Consider the following 15938-nt stretch of genomic DNA (forward strand, 5'->3'; position numbering starts at 1 on the left):
ATGACCCCAAGATCAGGAGTTACACATTCTTCTAACTGAGCCAGCCAAACGCCCCAAAACTTACATTTTTTTAAGATTTTATTTATTTATTTGAGAGAGAGAGAAAGAGCACAGAGGGAGAGGGAGAAGGAGACTCTCTGCTGAGCAGGGAGCCCAACATGTGGCTCAATCCCAGGAGCCTGAGATCATGACCTGAGCCAAAGGTAGCCGCTTAACTGACTGAGCCACCCAGGTGCCCCCAAAACGTACATTTTTAAAAAACATCTTGGTTTGTTTTATGCCTTTTAAATTGACTATAGCTTATGCTTAATTTCAGTTTTACTAGTTGTGTTTGAAGTAGGTTCTTCACAGCACAGTTGATCCTTGAACAATGCAGGGGTTAGGGGTGCCAACCCCCCATGTAGTCAAAAATCCATATATAACTTTTGACTCCCCAGTAACGTAATTACTAATAGCCTTACTGATAACATAAATAGTCAACACCTATTTTGTATGTTATACGTATTTTATACTGTATTATGATAAAGTAAGCTAGAGAAAAAATGTTATTAAGAAAATCATAAGGAAGAGAAGATACATTTACAGTACTATATGTATTATTGAAAAAACCCATGTATTAAGTGGACTCATGCAGTTCAAACCTGTGTGCATTCATTGTTGGGGCACCTGAGATAGTGCCCTGTCTCACATAGCCCATTGTGATTTCAAGATATTCCAGATTTCCTTTAGTTTTAAGTTTATGCTTCAGATTTCTTGTATTGAAAGATAGGTCTTTGGATTAAGAAGTTGTGGTCCATATATACAATGGAATATTACTCAGCAATCAGAAAGAATGAGTTCTCAACATTTGCTACAACATGGACAGCACTGGAGGAGATAATGCTTAGTGAAATAAGTCAAGCAGAGAAAGACAACTATCATATGATTTCTCTCATCTATGGAACATAAGAACTAGAATGATCAGTAGGGGAAGAAAGGGATAAAGAAAGGGGGGGTAATCAGAAGGGGGAATGAAACATGAGAGACTATGGACTATGAGAAACAAACTGAGGGCTACAGAGGGGAGGGGGGTGGGGGAATGGGATAGACCGGTGATGGGTAGTAAGGAGGGCACATATTGCATGGTGCACTGGGTGTTATACACAACTAATGAATCATCGAGCCTTACATCGAAAACCGGGGATGTACTGTATGGTGACTAACATAATATAATAAAAAATCATTATTAATAAAAAAAAAAAAAAAGAAAAAAAAGAAAGATAGGTCTTTGACAAGGATGTGGTGAAATTGAAATCCTCACACATTACTTATGGGAATGTAAACTGGTACAGCCACTTTGGGAAACAATTCAGCATTTCCTCAAAATGTTAAACATAGAAGTACCAATATGACCCAGCATTTCCACTCCTAGGTGTACCGTCCAAGAGAAATAAAAACATAACTCCACACAAAAACTTGCACGTGAATGTTCATAGCAACATTATTCACAATAGCCAACAAACAGAAACAACCCAAATGTCCACCAACAGATGAATGGATCAACGAAATATGGTAGATTCACACAATGAAATATTATCCGGCTCTAAATGAAGTACTGATACATGCTACAACATGCATCAACCTTGAGAACATTATGCTAAATGAAAGAAGCCAGTCACAAATGTGACTGACTGTATGATTCCATTTATATGAAATGTCTAGAATAGGCAGATCTATAGAGACAGAAAGTAAATTAGCAGTTGCCTAGGAATAGGGGAAGAGTGACTGTTAATGGGTTTTCATTCTTTTTGGGGTGATGACATGTTCTGAAATTAGGTTGTAGCGATAATTGTACAAATCTGAATATACAAAAAACTATTGAACTATACAACTTAATGGATGGCTTTTATGGTATATGAAATATATCATAAATCTGTCATAATAAAGCTATACAAAATGCATGTATAAAAAATACCAACTCTTGTACCCAATTGAAAATATTGGTTTTAAAATTATACTTTAGGAAACATAAATGGAGACACTAAAATAATAAAAACATGATACATGCTTTTCTAATATCAGAGACCTTCTTGTGGGTCTAAGCAAGTGTGTAAACCAAAACAGTCATCTAGTGTAATTTTAATAGAAAAGTGAACTGATTTATAAGAGGTAGCTTTATATATATATATATATATATATATATATATATATATATATATATATATATATATATAATTTAAAAGTTTTAAAAGCACAGATTGATGATAAACTCATTTTCCAAAAAACGGTTGCTGTGTTAGGCCTCTAGGACTCACTAAGAAGTCTTATTCCCATTCCTCCAGTTAAACATGAAGTCAGTACCTGAGTAGACCAGGGCTGTAAGTATAACTGCTCTCATAGCGTTGGAACACTATACAAAAGTATCAAATTTTCCAGTCGGTCCTTCTACACCATTAAACATGTCTAGGGGCTTTCTTAGAAACACACACATACTTAAGATGGAGCCCAATAAGAATTCCCTTAGTTGTCAAACTGCATCATGGCAAATAACTTAAGACTTCCATGCCCCCTGGCTCATCACCAACCCACCCCCAACTGGGGAGTATGCATTTTCCTGTGTGAGAGGAACAGGTTTAAAACCCAGAGGCACTGTGTTGGGCATTGGGATATAGTGGTGAATAAAGCAGATGTTGTTGTATTAGTAGAATTTACAATCTAGTATAAGAGTGGGTAATAGATGGTCTTCAGTGTGGTAAAATTTCAGTGGAGAGGTCAGTAAGGGCTGGAGTAATCAAGACTTAACTGAGGTATGAGAAGAATGGATAGAATTTCCTTTGGTGAAGAACACAAGATCATATTGCACATGAGGTGGTAAATCAGTTAAGGTGCTGTGGCAGATTGTATTTCCAAAAATGGCTGCAGTACTATTTCTGGTCCTATATACTCTTCCACAATTTTGCTAGCAAGAGGTAGAGCCTGTGTCTCCTCCCCTTGAAACTTTGTAACTGCTCCTATTCACAGGACATGCCTGGAAATGACACTATAGCACTATTGAGGCTAGGTCCTAAAAGGCTATATGGACATAAAGCCAGTTGCTAATATCATTTTTAATGGTAAAAGATTGACTGCTTTGCCCCCAAAATCAAGAACTAGGCAAGGCTCTCCATTCTTACCACTTACATTCAACACTGTACTGGAAGTCCTAGCCAGTGCCAAAAGGCAAGGAAAAAAATGAGGCCTATAGATTTAAAAGGAAGAGTAAAGCTATATTTGGTCAGAGACATGTTATCTATGTAGAAAACCCCAAAGCATCTACAAATAATAGAACTACTAAAATGAGTTATCAGGGCCAGGTTATTGCATCTCTATATGAAAATCAGTTTTTTTCTTTATATTGGCAGTCTCTGATGTGTCATGCTAAGTTTCTTACACTTTCTCCTACATGTTCTAGCAAACTGCCTGATCACCTCAAAGAGAAAATAGAAGTCTTTAGATAGCAATTACCTCAGCTTCCTGCCACCAAAATTACCACTTGCCCTCTCCCTCCTCATCACAACAGAAGTGACTGACAAGCCCTACTCTCTGTTCCTAGAGTGTTCCAACTCTCCCTGTCTTAGTACTGCACATGCTGTTCCCAGAATGCTTTTTAACCCTACTTCTCTGAGCTAATTCATGCTAACTCTTCAGATGTTCACTTCAGCATCTCTTATTTGGAGAAGCTTTCCCTATCTTCGCATCTCCCCATTATTTAGTTTCTTAGCTGCTGTATTTCCCCCTTTATATCAGCTCTTAAACTGTAATTAATTTGTTGTGTATAATGTTATTATTTCATAATACTTGAGGTTGCAAAAAAAAAGTCACTTTTTTTCCCTTCAAAAATAATTTAAATTTATTTAAAGAGCAGTTCAGCAAAGTTGACAAGTAGGCCACTTTCATACATTTTAGGAGATCACTATTTGTCTCCCTCTAGAAGAAATACCAACCAGAGGATATCTCTTGCTCTCACTATTTAAATATTCCAGCAGAAATAAGCAAGCCGCATGCTTTGTTTTGTTTTTTTTTTTTAAAGATTTTATTTATTCGACAGAGAGAGAGACAACCAGCGAGAGAGGGAACACAAGCAGGGGGAGTGGGAGAGGAAGAAGCAGGCTCCCAGCAGAGGAGCCCGATGTGGGGCTCGATCCCATGACACCCGGATCACGCCCTGAGCTGAAGGCAGACGCTTAACCGCTGTGCCACCCAGGCGCCCCAAGCCACATGCTTTGTTGAAGGAAAATAGCACCATTTAATTTGCCCTCCTTTTTTTTTCCTCCAGTTATCACTTTTATTAGTGATATGAGGAAGTTTGTTTTGCTAATGTGTCATTTTCTCCCTCAGTTTCCATAATAGCCATGACTGAATTCAAGCAATTATTGGAGTAACTAGTTCTCTTATACTAATTCTAACATTGATGCCAAGTTGTTCCATATATTCATGCAGAAGATATAAAATGATGGCAGTGTCTCTGTTGTCTAATTGTTATGTATCAAAAGTCCACTTACCTCCAGCAAAATGAAATTGAATTACATACCATTAATAATATTTTTATAGTTGGAATCACCAAATAACTTTATTTTGGGTAAAGATTTATTTGACCTGTAACAATACTTAATATGTTTAATGCAGTTTTACTTATTTTAAGTATTAAAATGGCTGTTTGCCTGTAACAAGATGTGCTTTTTCCTGATTTTTACTTCAGAAATCCTCTGTAAACAGTGAAAGCCACATGGTGGAATCTCTACAAGAGGTGGAGACCTTTAAAAAACATTCTTCCTGAGCCAGAATTCCATTGTAGTGCTTCATAGATCTTCAAGATCTGTGCCTTCCCCTGCCAAGAAAAGCCACAATGTATTTTCCATTCTTCATGCTCATATAATAAAACATTACAGCCTCAACTCTAGCTCTACCTTTTTGCTGTTAAGTTTTTCTCCCATTCTGTCATTTCCATATATGAGTACATGAATATATATGAAATAGCTATGCATATAAAAAGACTGGATGATTTTTTTATGTGTGTGAAAGTAGAAATAACCTAAGAAAGAAAAGCAGGAGTTTTTCCCTCCCTCCAAAAAAAAAAAAAAAAAAAAAAAAAAGACAGACCAAACAAACAGACAAAAAAAATTTAGTTTAGGTACAGATGGGTTTCATTCTTAAATAGCAAAATGTGGCCAAAAATATTTGGGTATATTTAATATGTCCTGATGTTGTAATTATTGTCAGAAGAGCAAAGGTCATGGCTGATCACACCACAGATCAGACCATGGACCTCTTACTTTGATCTGTGGTCTCCTTGGTACAGTTCATGAACCAGTGGTATACAAGTAGGCACACCTGGGTGAGACATCCCGTACCCTAGTGTTCTGGATTTGAAACACTACAACCCCTTCTGCTACTCAAGGAAAAGTTTATTAACTTAGGAGAAAGAGGAAACAAGAGAAATTAGATGTTCACCCCTGGTAACTCCTTTTTTTTTTTTTCAATTTGATATATAATTAGATTGTTTTATTTTGTGTTCAATTCATAGTAATTTTTTTAATAATAATTTTTTATTATGTTAGTCACCATACAGTACATCCTTAGTTTTTGATGTAGTGTTCCATGATTCATTGTTTGCATATAACACCCAGTGCACCATGCAATATGTGCCCTCCTTAATACCCATCACCAGCCTATCCTATATTGCATATAACACCCCCCACCCTCCTCCCCTCTGAAGCCCTCAGTTTGTTTCCCAGAGTCCGTAGTCTCTCGTGGTTCATTCCCCCTTCTGTTTATCCCCCCTTCATTCTTCCCTTCCTTCTCCTTCTCCCGATCTTCCTGCTATTTCTTATGTTCCATAAATGAGTGAAAACATATGGTAATTGTCTTTTTCTGCTTGACTTATTTCACTTAGCATAATCTCCTCCAGTCCCATCCATGTTGCTGCAAATGTTGGATAATCTTTCTTTCTGATGGCTGAGTAATATTTTTTTTATCTTAAAATGAATTTTGTATAAGAGAATGACCTCTTTTTGTCAGCTAAAATAATTTATTTTCTAATTATTGATTCCGTCCTGAAAAAATATTTTTTTACAAGAGAAGCTCATTACGTACACAGTCTCTCCATTTTTGATAATCAAATATGTATTCAGGTACCAAGCAGAACTTGTAATCAACATGAAATAACCAGTGTTACCTCTATAATCATCTCTTGCCTAATCATTCAGTTCTGTGAAGTTTCCTGAAGTGTTGCAGTGGTTCCCAATTACTACTTTAATGGAACTGAAGGCATCTAATACCTGTTTCTAAAAAATCTGGATGAAAAGAAAAATCCCCCAGTGCCCATATTGTGACCTAATTCCTCTTGCCCATCAGTCAGTCTTATTTGTTTTATTTATAAGATGAGGATAATAAATTATTAGCCACTTAAAGGCAGGGGTCTAAGAAGACATTCTGGAATCCTTTCTAATTTTATTCAGTTATTCAGCAGATAGTAAATGCTAATCACTGGGCTACATAAAAGGAAGGACAGATATGGAATCTGGCTCAATAGGGTTTTACAATTTCATTCTTACATGTGATTCTGGTGTTATATTATCAATTAATTCATGACTTTATTGTATTTTATTCATATAGTATTGAATTTTACTGTCTTAAGTATTTGGCATCAAGACTTCTAGCTGCAGGGAATCAAATGCTAACCTTCTTTCCTCACTCAGTTTCAAGTAGAAGGATTTTTTAAGCACAAAGATTTTTAAAAGACCAAAAAGAGATCTAGATACGAAGCAAATATAAGACCCCTTAGAAATAATCTTATTACTTATTGTCCATATTGTCACCTTCAAGATGTCAGTTATCACTTCCTAGAATACTTTTTTCATTTGGGTACAAGGATTAATCTCTCTGGGGAGTAACCTTAATTGTCTAAAAATAAAAGTACCTCTGGTAATGAATAATTTGAACATGACTTGAAGAAAAGCAATTTAAGGTATGTGAATCATGATCAATTTCTTTTTTTTTAAATAGAATACACAAAGGTAAATAAAATATATCTATTACATAGTTTTCTGGCGTTTGTTACTAGCATTGTATAACCGCATGTTTCTGTATACACATTCACATAATCCCCTAGGTTTGTAATTTAGCTGATAACTGTTGTCTACGTGATGATCTAAGGCTCTATTAGCACCTAACATTAGAATCTAGGGTTCTTTATCATTGGTGACACATAGTTTAAAATTATCCCAAAAATAGTAACACCGAAATTTATAAACATGGGCATAGATGTCTCTAAAAATGATAGTCATATTCGCAACTACTGTTTCCATTAATAATGCAAAACTAAAATCTTGACAGTTTATTAACAGCAAATGATAGAATTTGTGCCCAGTAGATTTACAGTCCAAATTAAGCATCCTAAAGTACAGAAAAGGCACATCTAAAAGTATTCATTTTTTTTAACCTGTCACCTGAACTTTCAGAGACCATGTAATTGTGCTGAAGGAACTTCATAGACAAGATAATCTTGAGAGCAGAAAGGGAAGTTTGTGATGCATATGGCTTATGTAAGAAACAACATAAAACATTTTTCAGTATTCTAGATGTGTAAATGACTTGAGGCTATCATCAGAATAAATCTCAACAAAAGAAGCAACTGAATGCTTTAGAATTATAGTGGGCAAGAGGAAAATGATGTAAAAATAAAGAGGATGGCTAAACACCTGAAAGAATTATAAATCCCTGTTATCCAATAGGAAATTATTAAAAATAACATTAGAATGGATAGTCATGTTGGCATGTTGGGTAGACTTTTAAATTTACTAGAGGGCTGTAAACTTAAGAGAACTTTTCAGGGTTCAAAAACGTAGCTTCCTAAAAGATGAATGTGTATTTTTTAATCAGTGAAAGCAACAAGATTTTTTAAATCATATTTGACAGTTTATTTATGATGCAGACAACTAAGAGAAGTCAAAAATGGTGATAAGATAAAGTAGGGGAGTGAAATTGAAAAGTAGGTCTTATAAAAACCCATAGCGTCTTTGTGTTGACCTAGAATTCTCTGGCTCTTAACTCTAGTTTAAAGATATTAGCTAAATTGCCAAAGTTTTATTTTCTTATAAGTATTTAGTTGTTTGTTTTGTTTTTTAAATGATTTTCTTTCTTTGTGGAAGTTGAGTTTTACCAACGAATATGGGTACTAAATAATGTTTCTTCTTTGCTGTAGGTAAAACTTCAGTGAAGAAGCTGACAAAAAAGGTAAGCAGTGTGTGTGGGAGAGAATTCTTTCTTCCTTTCTTTTTGTTCTTTTTGGTGACATAGAAAATGAACTTTTATAAATTAAATTTAAAGATTTTAATATGTATTCAAAGGATATCGAGGATATACTGGCAGGAATCCACCCAGCTCGTTGTGGATCAACCTTTTTTAGAGACCTTGGCGATAAAGGTAATTTTGATTTGTTGTTAAATTTCTGTTTACTTGTTTTATTTAACCAGGGTATTGTTAAGGAATTGTCGTGAGGTCTGTAACCATATAGTAGAGAATATACAGTAGAGAGCCAATGTAGAAAATGTTTTAATGCTATGTTCTTTAATAGATGTTTTTAAATCATAATAAAATACTCATTAAGTAAGAAATAACTTTCTCAAACTCTCTGAGAGATTACAACTTAATTATTAAAACACCAATTTTAATTAAAGCCTAGGGAGGAGGAATGTGGCAAGAGAAGGCCTCAGAGAGATCCAGAGGAACGCCAACACTTAAGGGAGTAGAAGAGGAAGCAGTGTTCATGAAAGAGACTAGGGCAGAGTGATCAGAGAAGTGGAGGAGAATCAGGAGAATGTTATCACAAAAGCCAAGAGGAGAAAGTGTTAGGGAAAGAGAAAATTACATTCAGGCCACTTGAGAGACATGGGTGTGAGCAAAGGGATTTAAAGGTCAGTAGCTGAGGGCAGAGACAAAAGGCCAGGGGAATGCTGGTTAATGTTAGATGAAGAGACTTGAGCACATTTCTTATCAATGAAAGGAAGAGATATATAATATATATTATATAATAAAAGAGAAAGGAAGTATGAATGGGACAGAATCCTGAAAAATGGGAGAGAAAGGATTGTCTTCACAGCAAAAATGGAAGGATCAGTATTCCACAGAGTGCGTAGCTTTTCCATTGTATCAGTAGGAAAGGATGAACAGGTGAGTACTTAATGCAGGTATTTGCAAATTTAGTGGCAAGAAGTAGAAGCAGGTTGTTCTGGATAGCTTTGATTTTCTTTATAAAGTAGGACGTGTGGAGAAGGAATATTTGAAGTAGCTTCTGTGATATGGAAAGAGACCAGACCAGAGAAACATAGAATTCTAGGAAGCCTCAAGGGATCTGAAAATAATGTAGGGCATGAAAGAAGAGTCACCCATCAGTGCAATTGTATGACGCTTTTCCTGCAGAATACATGTAGGAATAGAAATGTTGGACAGTCGTACTGTATTTAGGATTTTGCTGAGCAGATGGGTGGAAGAAGAGTCACAGACTAGGGGGTTAAGGTTGTTGAGGGCAAGAGAGGTTTTAAGTAACGAGCCATGGAATCTAAGCAAGATTATAGAGAAGAAAGTAGAATAGTAAAAGGGAGATGAAAAGAAGAAAGTGGGGCAGTCGAGAGAGCTGCCAGTGAGGTTGAAGAACAGGTGTAGTAGGAGTCCAAGAGCAGAAAAGAACTTGTGGTCATAAAGTGTTTAGATTTATAGTTTCAGAGATGAAGCGGTTCTAGCTGCTTTCAGGGTTCTAGGTGTGGTCCTGGAATTGGATGACTAAAGCAGAATTAGGTTTCAAAGTTAACATAGTGAAAAATTCTCAAGGATCTGAGAGATAGGGTATTGTCTGAGAGAAAGACAGTGAACCAGATACTAAAGTCTTCAGTGACTGAAAGATGAGAAGGAATTTTGGTAGATGACCACTAAGAAGAAAAATAAAAGGTGGCCTGGCTGGATGGCATTAGCCTCAAAGACACAGAGATTTTTATAGGAGGTTAGAAGAGAAAACGTCTGGAATTAGCATTGAAGTAGAAAAAAATGAATAATCTCCATTTCAGAAGTCTGCAGGAGGTACCAGTACCCTTGGTAGAGAGATCCAGGTTTTGGATAAGGCAAGACTACACATACAATGAATAGGTTAAAGGTAGTGTACTGTGCAAAGACAGTTTCAGAGAGCATGGTAGGAAAGCTTGGGTAGAAGTAGAGGAGTAGGAGATTGGTTGAGTCAGGAAAGATAAAGCATAGACCAGCATGCAGATGTATAAACAAAGAAGATAGATACCATTTTAAAGGAAAGGGAGATGAGGCTGCTGAGGATGGTAGGACATAAGCCAGAGAGGTATGCAAAGCCTAAATCATATATCCCTTTACAGGACATATTAAAGAGTTTAGACCTTATCCTAAGAAGAGTGGATTGCCTTTGAAAAGTAAGAAAGTGACAAATGAGATTAGAACAATCACTCTAGCAGCTGGGCGGTGAATGGATTGAGGGAGCAAAATAAATAAGTAGGAGCTTTTGTGTTAACAGCAATGGAGAAGAGGTAGTGGAAATGGAGAGAAGACTATAGACTTGATAGGTATTTTGGTGATAGAATTGGTAGGACTTAATGACTGGATATAAAAGGGGAGGAAGAAAAAGGAATCGTGTATGGTGCCCACATTTCTGGTTTGATCAGCAAGGTGAATGATTATGCCATTCACTTCACCAAGATACATGGATCATAGGGAGAGGACTAGAGTCCAGTTTAGGACATAAACTGAGTTCAGATTTAAGAATTGTCAGCCATCTAGGGGCACCTGGATGGCTCAGTCAGTAGGGCGTCTGCCTTTGGCTCGGGTTATGATCCCAGGGTCCTGGAATCGGGCCCCACGTCAGGCTCCCTGCTTAGCAGGGGAGTTTGCTTCTCCTCTCTCTGCCCCTGCTCATGCTTGCTCTCTCTCTCAAAAAAAAAAAACTTAAAAAAAAAAAAAGAATTGTCAGCCATCTAAATGGCACTTGAAGCCACAGTTGCAGATGCAACCATGCGGGAAGCACTTAGAAGAGAAGAGGCCCTGAGATAAAACAGCTCAGTTTTAAGAAAGGGGCCCTTTACAAAGCTTGAGAAGGAGTGGTCAGTCAGGGACTCACCCAGGGGAGTGACCTCACCAGTGCTGTTTTATAAGTTTTTCCTAAATAAACACACATACATGATCAACAACAATTTTAATAGCTACGAATATTTACTGAAGGCTTCCTATGTATCAGATACTATACTCAGCCTCTTATATGTATTACTACATTTAATCCTTACAACATTCCTTTGAAGAAACTACCTTCATTTCATACCCCCATTTTATAGCTGGGTTAACTGAGGCACAAAGGGGTTAAGTAATCTGCCCAAAGTCATATACAATTTACAAATAGCATTTAGTGGAAGAAGAGTAAAGATAGCAGAGTAGTAGCAGGACCCTATGCTTGCCTTTTCCTTTGACCACTGCTAGATAAATATCAAATCACTCTGAACACCCAACAAATCAATCTGAGGACTGAGAGAACAAACTGCACAAACTAGAGGGAGATAAGAGGCCACATTGTGGAAGGTAGGAAGTACGGAGACGTCATTTGGGGGAGAAAAGAATCGTGGGTGCTCAGAGGGGAGGGAACCCTGATCATGGAGAGAGGGGGAAGAGAGAGAGAGCTCACAAAAGAGCAAACAGGAAGCATGCAGGGGATTGCACAAGAAAAATGCTTCCCCAACACCATTGAATGGGAAAACGAGAGGGACTGATTATTACAAGATTTTACAAGCAGTGGAACTCAAAGACTGAAGTTTCAGAAGTCCTTTGAGCCTGGCAGGCATATTGGTGCTCCTGTGAAGGAAAAGGGCAGAGCCTGGGACCAGACAGCATGGTCTGAGTCACACTGGGAAAGACAGTTCCCCTTCTTAGAGTGCATTTGGGAGAGGTGGCACTGCTTCATTGGGGACAAAAGAACTGGCAGGCAGCATTGAGCTGCCCCGTTCATTAGCATAGAAGCAGAGGCACCTGCTCAGGGCAGCTAACCTGGACGCCGACGTTTTGTTATGCTTTACCATGAACTCCAAGCCCCTATGTGTTCGTGTGACTGCCCTTCTGGGACAACAAATTGCACCAGCCACAGTTCAGCAAGACCCTTCCCCAGAGGATTAGTGTGGGTCTGCGCCATGCCTGGTCCCTAAAATTTGGGATTTTGAAATCCAGACAGTCTTCCTGAGATAAAACACAGGAGCACAGTGCTGCCAAGTGGGCAGGCAGCTCAGACCCAGACAGGGTGAAGACAGGGATCTGAGGCATGTCTGGGACACACAAGAAGAGATTGATAGCTTTTCTGTGATAGCTTCCTATCACAGTGGTGGGCGCAGACTCCCCTCTCCAGAGAGGAGAGAGCCGGCTGACATCATTTTTCTCCCCGCCCATCAGCCTGATCTGACTTCAGTGAGCTACATAGTGCCCACAGTGAAGGCTTGAGCCACTTACACCAAGCTCTGCCACCCTGCACATGCTTTTTTACTAAGGCAAGTGTGCCTGAGCGCCAGAGTAGCACTGGGTCCCCTCCTCCAGAAGACCAGCACAAACACCCCCCCCCCCACACACACACACACCAAGTCTACTGACCATAGAGCTCTGCAAAGCTTCAGCTCTAGTGGAAACAGGATCTAGCCTCTTTTAACAAGCAGACCAAAACAGAACTAGTTAAAACTCACTACACACTGGACAAGGTACAAACACTCCCCACAGCAGGCAAGGAGAAACTCTGCATAGGACTGACCTGAGGGAAAGAGCAGCCAAAACACAAAAACACGGTGCACACAACATACACGAGAGACACTTCCCAAAGTGCCAGGCCCTGGACAGTATATGACCTCTTCTTAATATGGCCATTATTCTCAGGAGCAGGGAACATAACAGGCTTTCCTAACACACGGAAGACAGAGACCTAGACAAAATGCCAAGATGGAGGAATTCATCCCAAAAGAAAGAACAAGAAAAGGTTATGGCCAGAGATCCAATTGAAACAGATCTAAGTAAGATGCCTGAACCAGATTTTAAAACAACAGTCATCAGGATACTAGCTGGGCTTGGTAAAAGCATAGAAGACACCAGGGAGTCCCTTACTACAGAGATAAAAGACCTAAAAACTAGTCAGGCCAAAATAAAAAATGCTATAACTGAGATGCAAAACCAACTGGATGTAATAACCACAAGGATGGAAGAAGCAGAAGAATAAGTGATATCGAAGATAAAATTATGGAAAATAATGAAACTGAAAAGAAGAGGGAAAGAAAAATATTGGATCACAAATGTAGACATAGGGAGCACAGCAACTCCATAAAGCATAAAAACATTTGTATCATAGGAGCCCCAGAAGAACAAGAGCAGGAAAAAGGGACAGAAGGTTTATTTGAGGAAATTATAGCTGAAAACTTACCTAATCTGGGGAAGGAAACAGACATCCAAATCCAGGAGGCACAGAGACCCCCATCAAAATCAACAAAAGCAGGCCAACACCAAAATGTATCTTAGTAAAATTTGTAAAATACAGAGATAAGGAAAACATCCTGAGAGCAGCAAGGGAAAAGAAATCCCTAATTTAGAAAGCAAGACAAATAAGGTTAGCAGCAAACTTATCCACAGAAACTTAGCAGGCCATGGGCACCTGGGTGGCTCAGTCAGTTAAGCATCTGCCTTTGGCTCAGGTCATAATCCCGGGGTCCTGGGATCAAGCCCCACATCAGGCTCCCTGCCCAGCAAGGAGTCTGCTTCTCCTTTTCCCTCTGCCCCTCCCCCCCCCCGTTTGCACGCTCTCTCTCTCTCAAACAAATAAAATCTTTTAAAACAAAATAAAACTTGGCAGGCCGGAGGGAGTGACATGATATATTCAACATGTTGAATGGAAAAAATATGCAGCCAAGAATATTTTATCTAGCAAGGCTGTCATTCAGAATAGAAGGATAGAGAGTTTCCCAGACAAACAAAAACTAAAGGAGTTCGTGACCACTGAACCAGCCCTGCAAGAAATATTAAAGGGGACTTGTCAACTGGGAAAGAAAGACTAAAAGCAACAAGGACTAGAAAGGAACAGAGAAAATCTCCAGAAACAACTTTACAGGTAATACAGTGGCACTAAATTCTTATCTATCGGTAATCACTCTGAATGTAAATGGACTAAATGGTCCAATCAAAAGACATGGTGACAGAATGAATAAAAAAACAAGATCCATCTATACACTGCCTACAAGAGACTCAACTTTAGACCTAAAAATACCTACAGACTGAAAGTGAAGGGATGGAGAACAAGTTATCATGCTAATGGACGTCCAAAGAAAGCTGGAATAGCCATCCTTAAATCAGACAAACTAGATTTTAAACCAAAGATTGTAACAAGAGGCAAAGGGCACTATATCATAATAAAAGGGTCTATCCAACAAGAACATCTAACAATTGTAAATATTTATGTCCCTAACTTGGGAGATACAAATCAATTAATAAAAAAAAAATAAAGAAACTCACTGATAATAATACAATAACAGTAGGGAACTGTAACATCTCACTTCTTGCAATGGACAGATCATCTAAGCAGAAAATCAACACGGAAACAATGGCTTTGAATGACACACTGGACCAGATGCACTTAACAGATACATTCAGAACATTGCATCCTAAAGCAGCAGAATAGACATTCTTTTCAAGTACACATGGAACATTTCCAGACTAGGTCAAAACTCAGGCCTCAACCAATACAAAAAATTGAGATCATACCATGCATATTTTCTGACCACAACCCTTATGAAACTTAAAATCAACCACAAGAAAAAATTTGGAAAGACCACAAATACATGGAGGTTAAGAAACATCCTAGAAAGAATGAATGGGTTAACCAGGAAATTAAAGAAGAAATTAAAAATATATATATATATATGGAAGCAAATGAAAATGCAGCAAAAGTGGTCATCTTAAGAGGGAAGTAGATAGCAATATAGGCCTACCTCAAGAAGCAAAAAGAAGTCTCAAATACACAACTTAATCTTACACCTGAAGGAGCTAGAAAAGGAACAGCAAATAAAGCCTAAAGCCAGCAGAAGGGAAATAATAAAGATTAGAGCAAAAATAAATGATACATAAACAAACAACAACAACAAAAAACAAACAGTAAAACGGACCACTGAAACTAGGAGCTGGTTCTTTGAAAGAATTAATAAAATTGATAAACCCCTAGCCAGACTTATCAAAAAGAAAACAGAAAGGACCCAAAAAAATAGAATCATCATAAATGAAAGAGAAGAGCTCACACCAACACCACAGAAATACAATTATAAAAGAATATTATGAAAAATTATATGCCAGCAAATTGGGCAATCTAAAAGAAATGGATAAATTCCTAGAAACATACAAACTACCAAAACTGAAACAGGAAGAAATAGAATATTTGAGCAGACCTATAACTAGCAAAGAAATTGAGTCAGTAATCAAAAATCTCCCAACAAACAAAAGTCCGGGGCCAAGTGGCTTCCCAGGGAAATTCTACCAAACATTTAAAGAAGAGTTAATACCTATTTTTCTAATATTCCAAAATAGAAATGGCAGGAAAACTTTCAAACTCATACTCTGAGGTCAGCATTACCTTGATTCCAAAACCAAAGACCCCACTAAAAAGGAGAATTACAGGACAATATCCCTAATAAACATGAATGCAAAAATTCTCAGCAAGATACTAGATAATAGGACCCAACAGTACATTAAAAGGATTATTCACCACGGTCAAGTGGAATTTATTCCCAGGCTGCAAGGGTGGTTTAATATTTGTCACCCCAACTCCATGAAGTCGGTAGCAATCAAACTGCTTATTATTAGTATCAATTCCTGCTCTCACTTCAGTGGGTCAGTATATAGCGGACTAC

The 15938-nt window shown here is 37.9% G+C and overlaps 1 protein-coding gene across 2 annotated transcripts in view; it reads left to right on the forward strand.

Moving 5' to 3' along the window:
* MICU2 (mitochondrial calcium uptake 2) overlaps positions 1 to 15938 on the forward strand; it is a 187971-nt gene that overhangs the window by 73652 nt on the left and 98381 nt on the right. For both annotated transcript variants that reach the window (XM_045797104.2, XM_045797105.2), the window contains exons 3-4: positions 8222 to 8253; positions 8367 to 8442. In XM_045797104.2, the coding sequence (XP_045653060.1) occupies positions 8222 to 8253; positions 8367 to 8442 (108 nt within the window). The remainder of the gene's footprint in view (positions 1 to 8221; positions 8254 to 8366; positions 8443 to 15938) is intronic.

The sequence above is a fragment of the Ursus americanus genome, chromosome 10, assembly GCF_024610735.1.
Source record: "Ursus americanus isolate L20-20 chromosome 10, mUrsAme1.1.p, whole genome shotgun sequence".
Taxonomy (NCBI): domain Eukaryota; kingdom Metazoa; phylum Chordata; class Mammalia; order Carnivora; family Ursidae; genus Ursus; species Ursus americanus.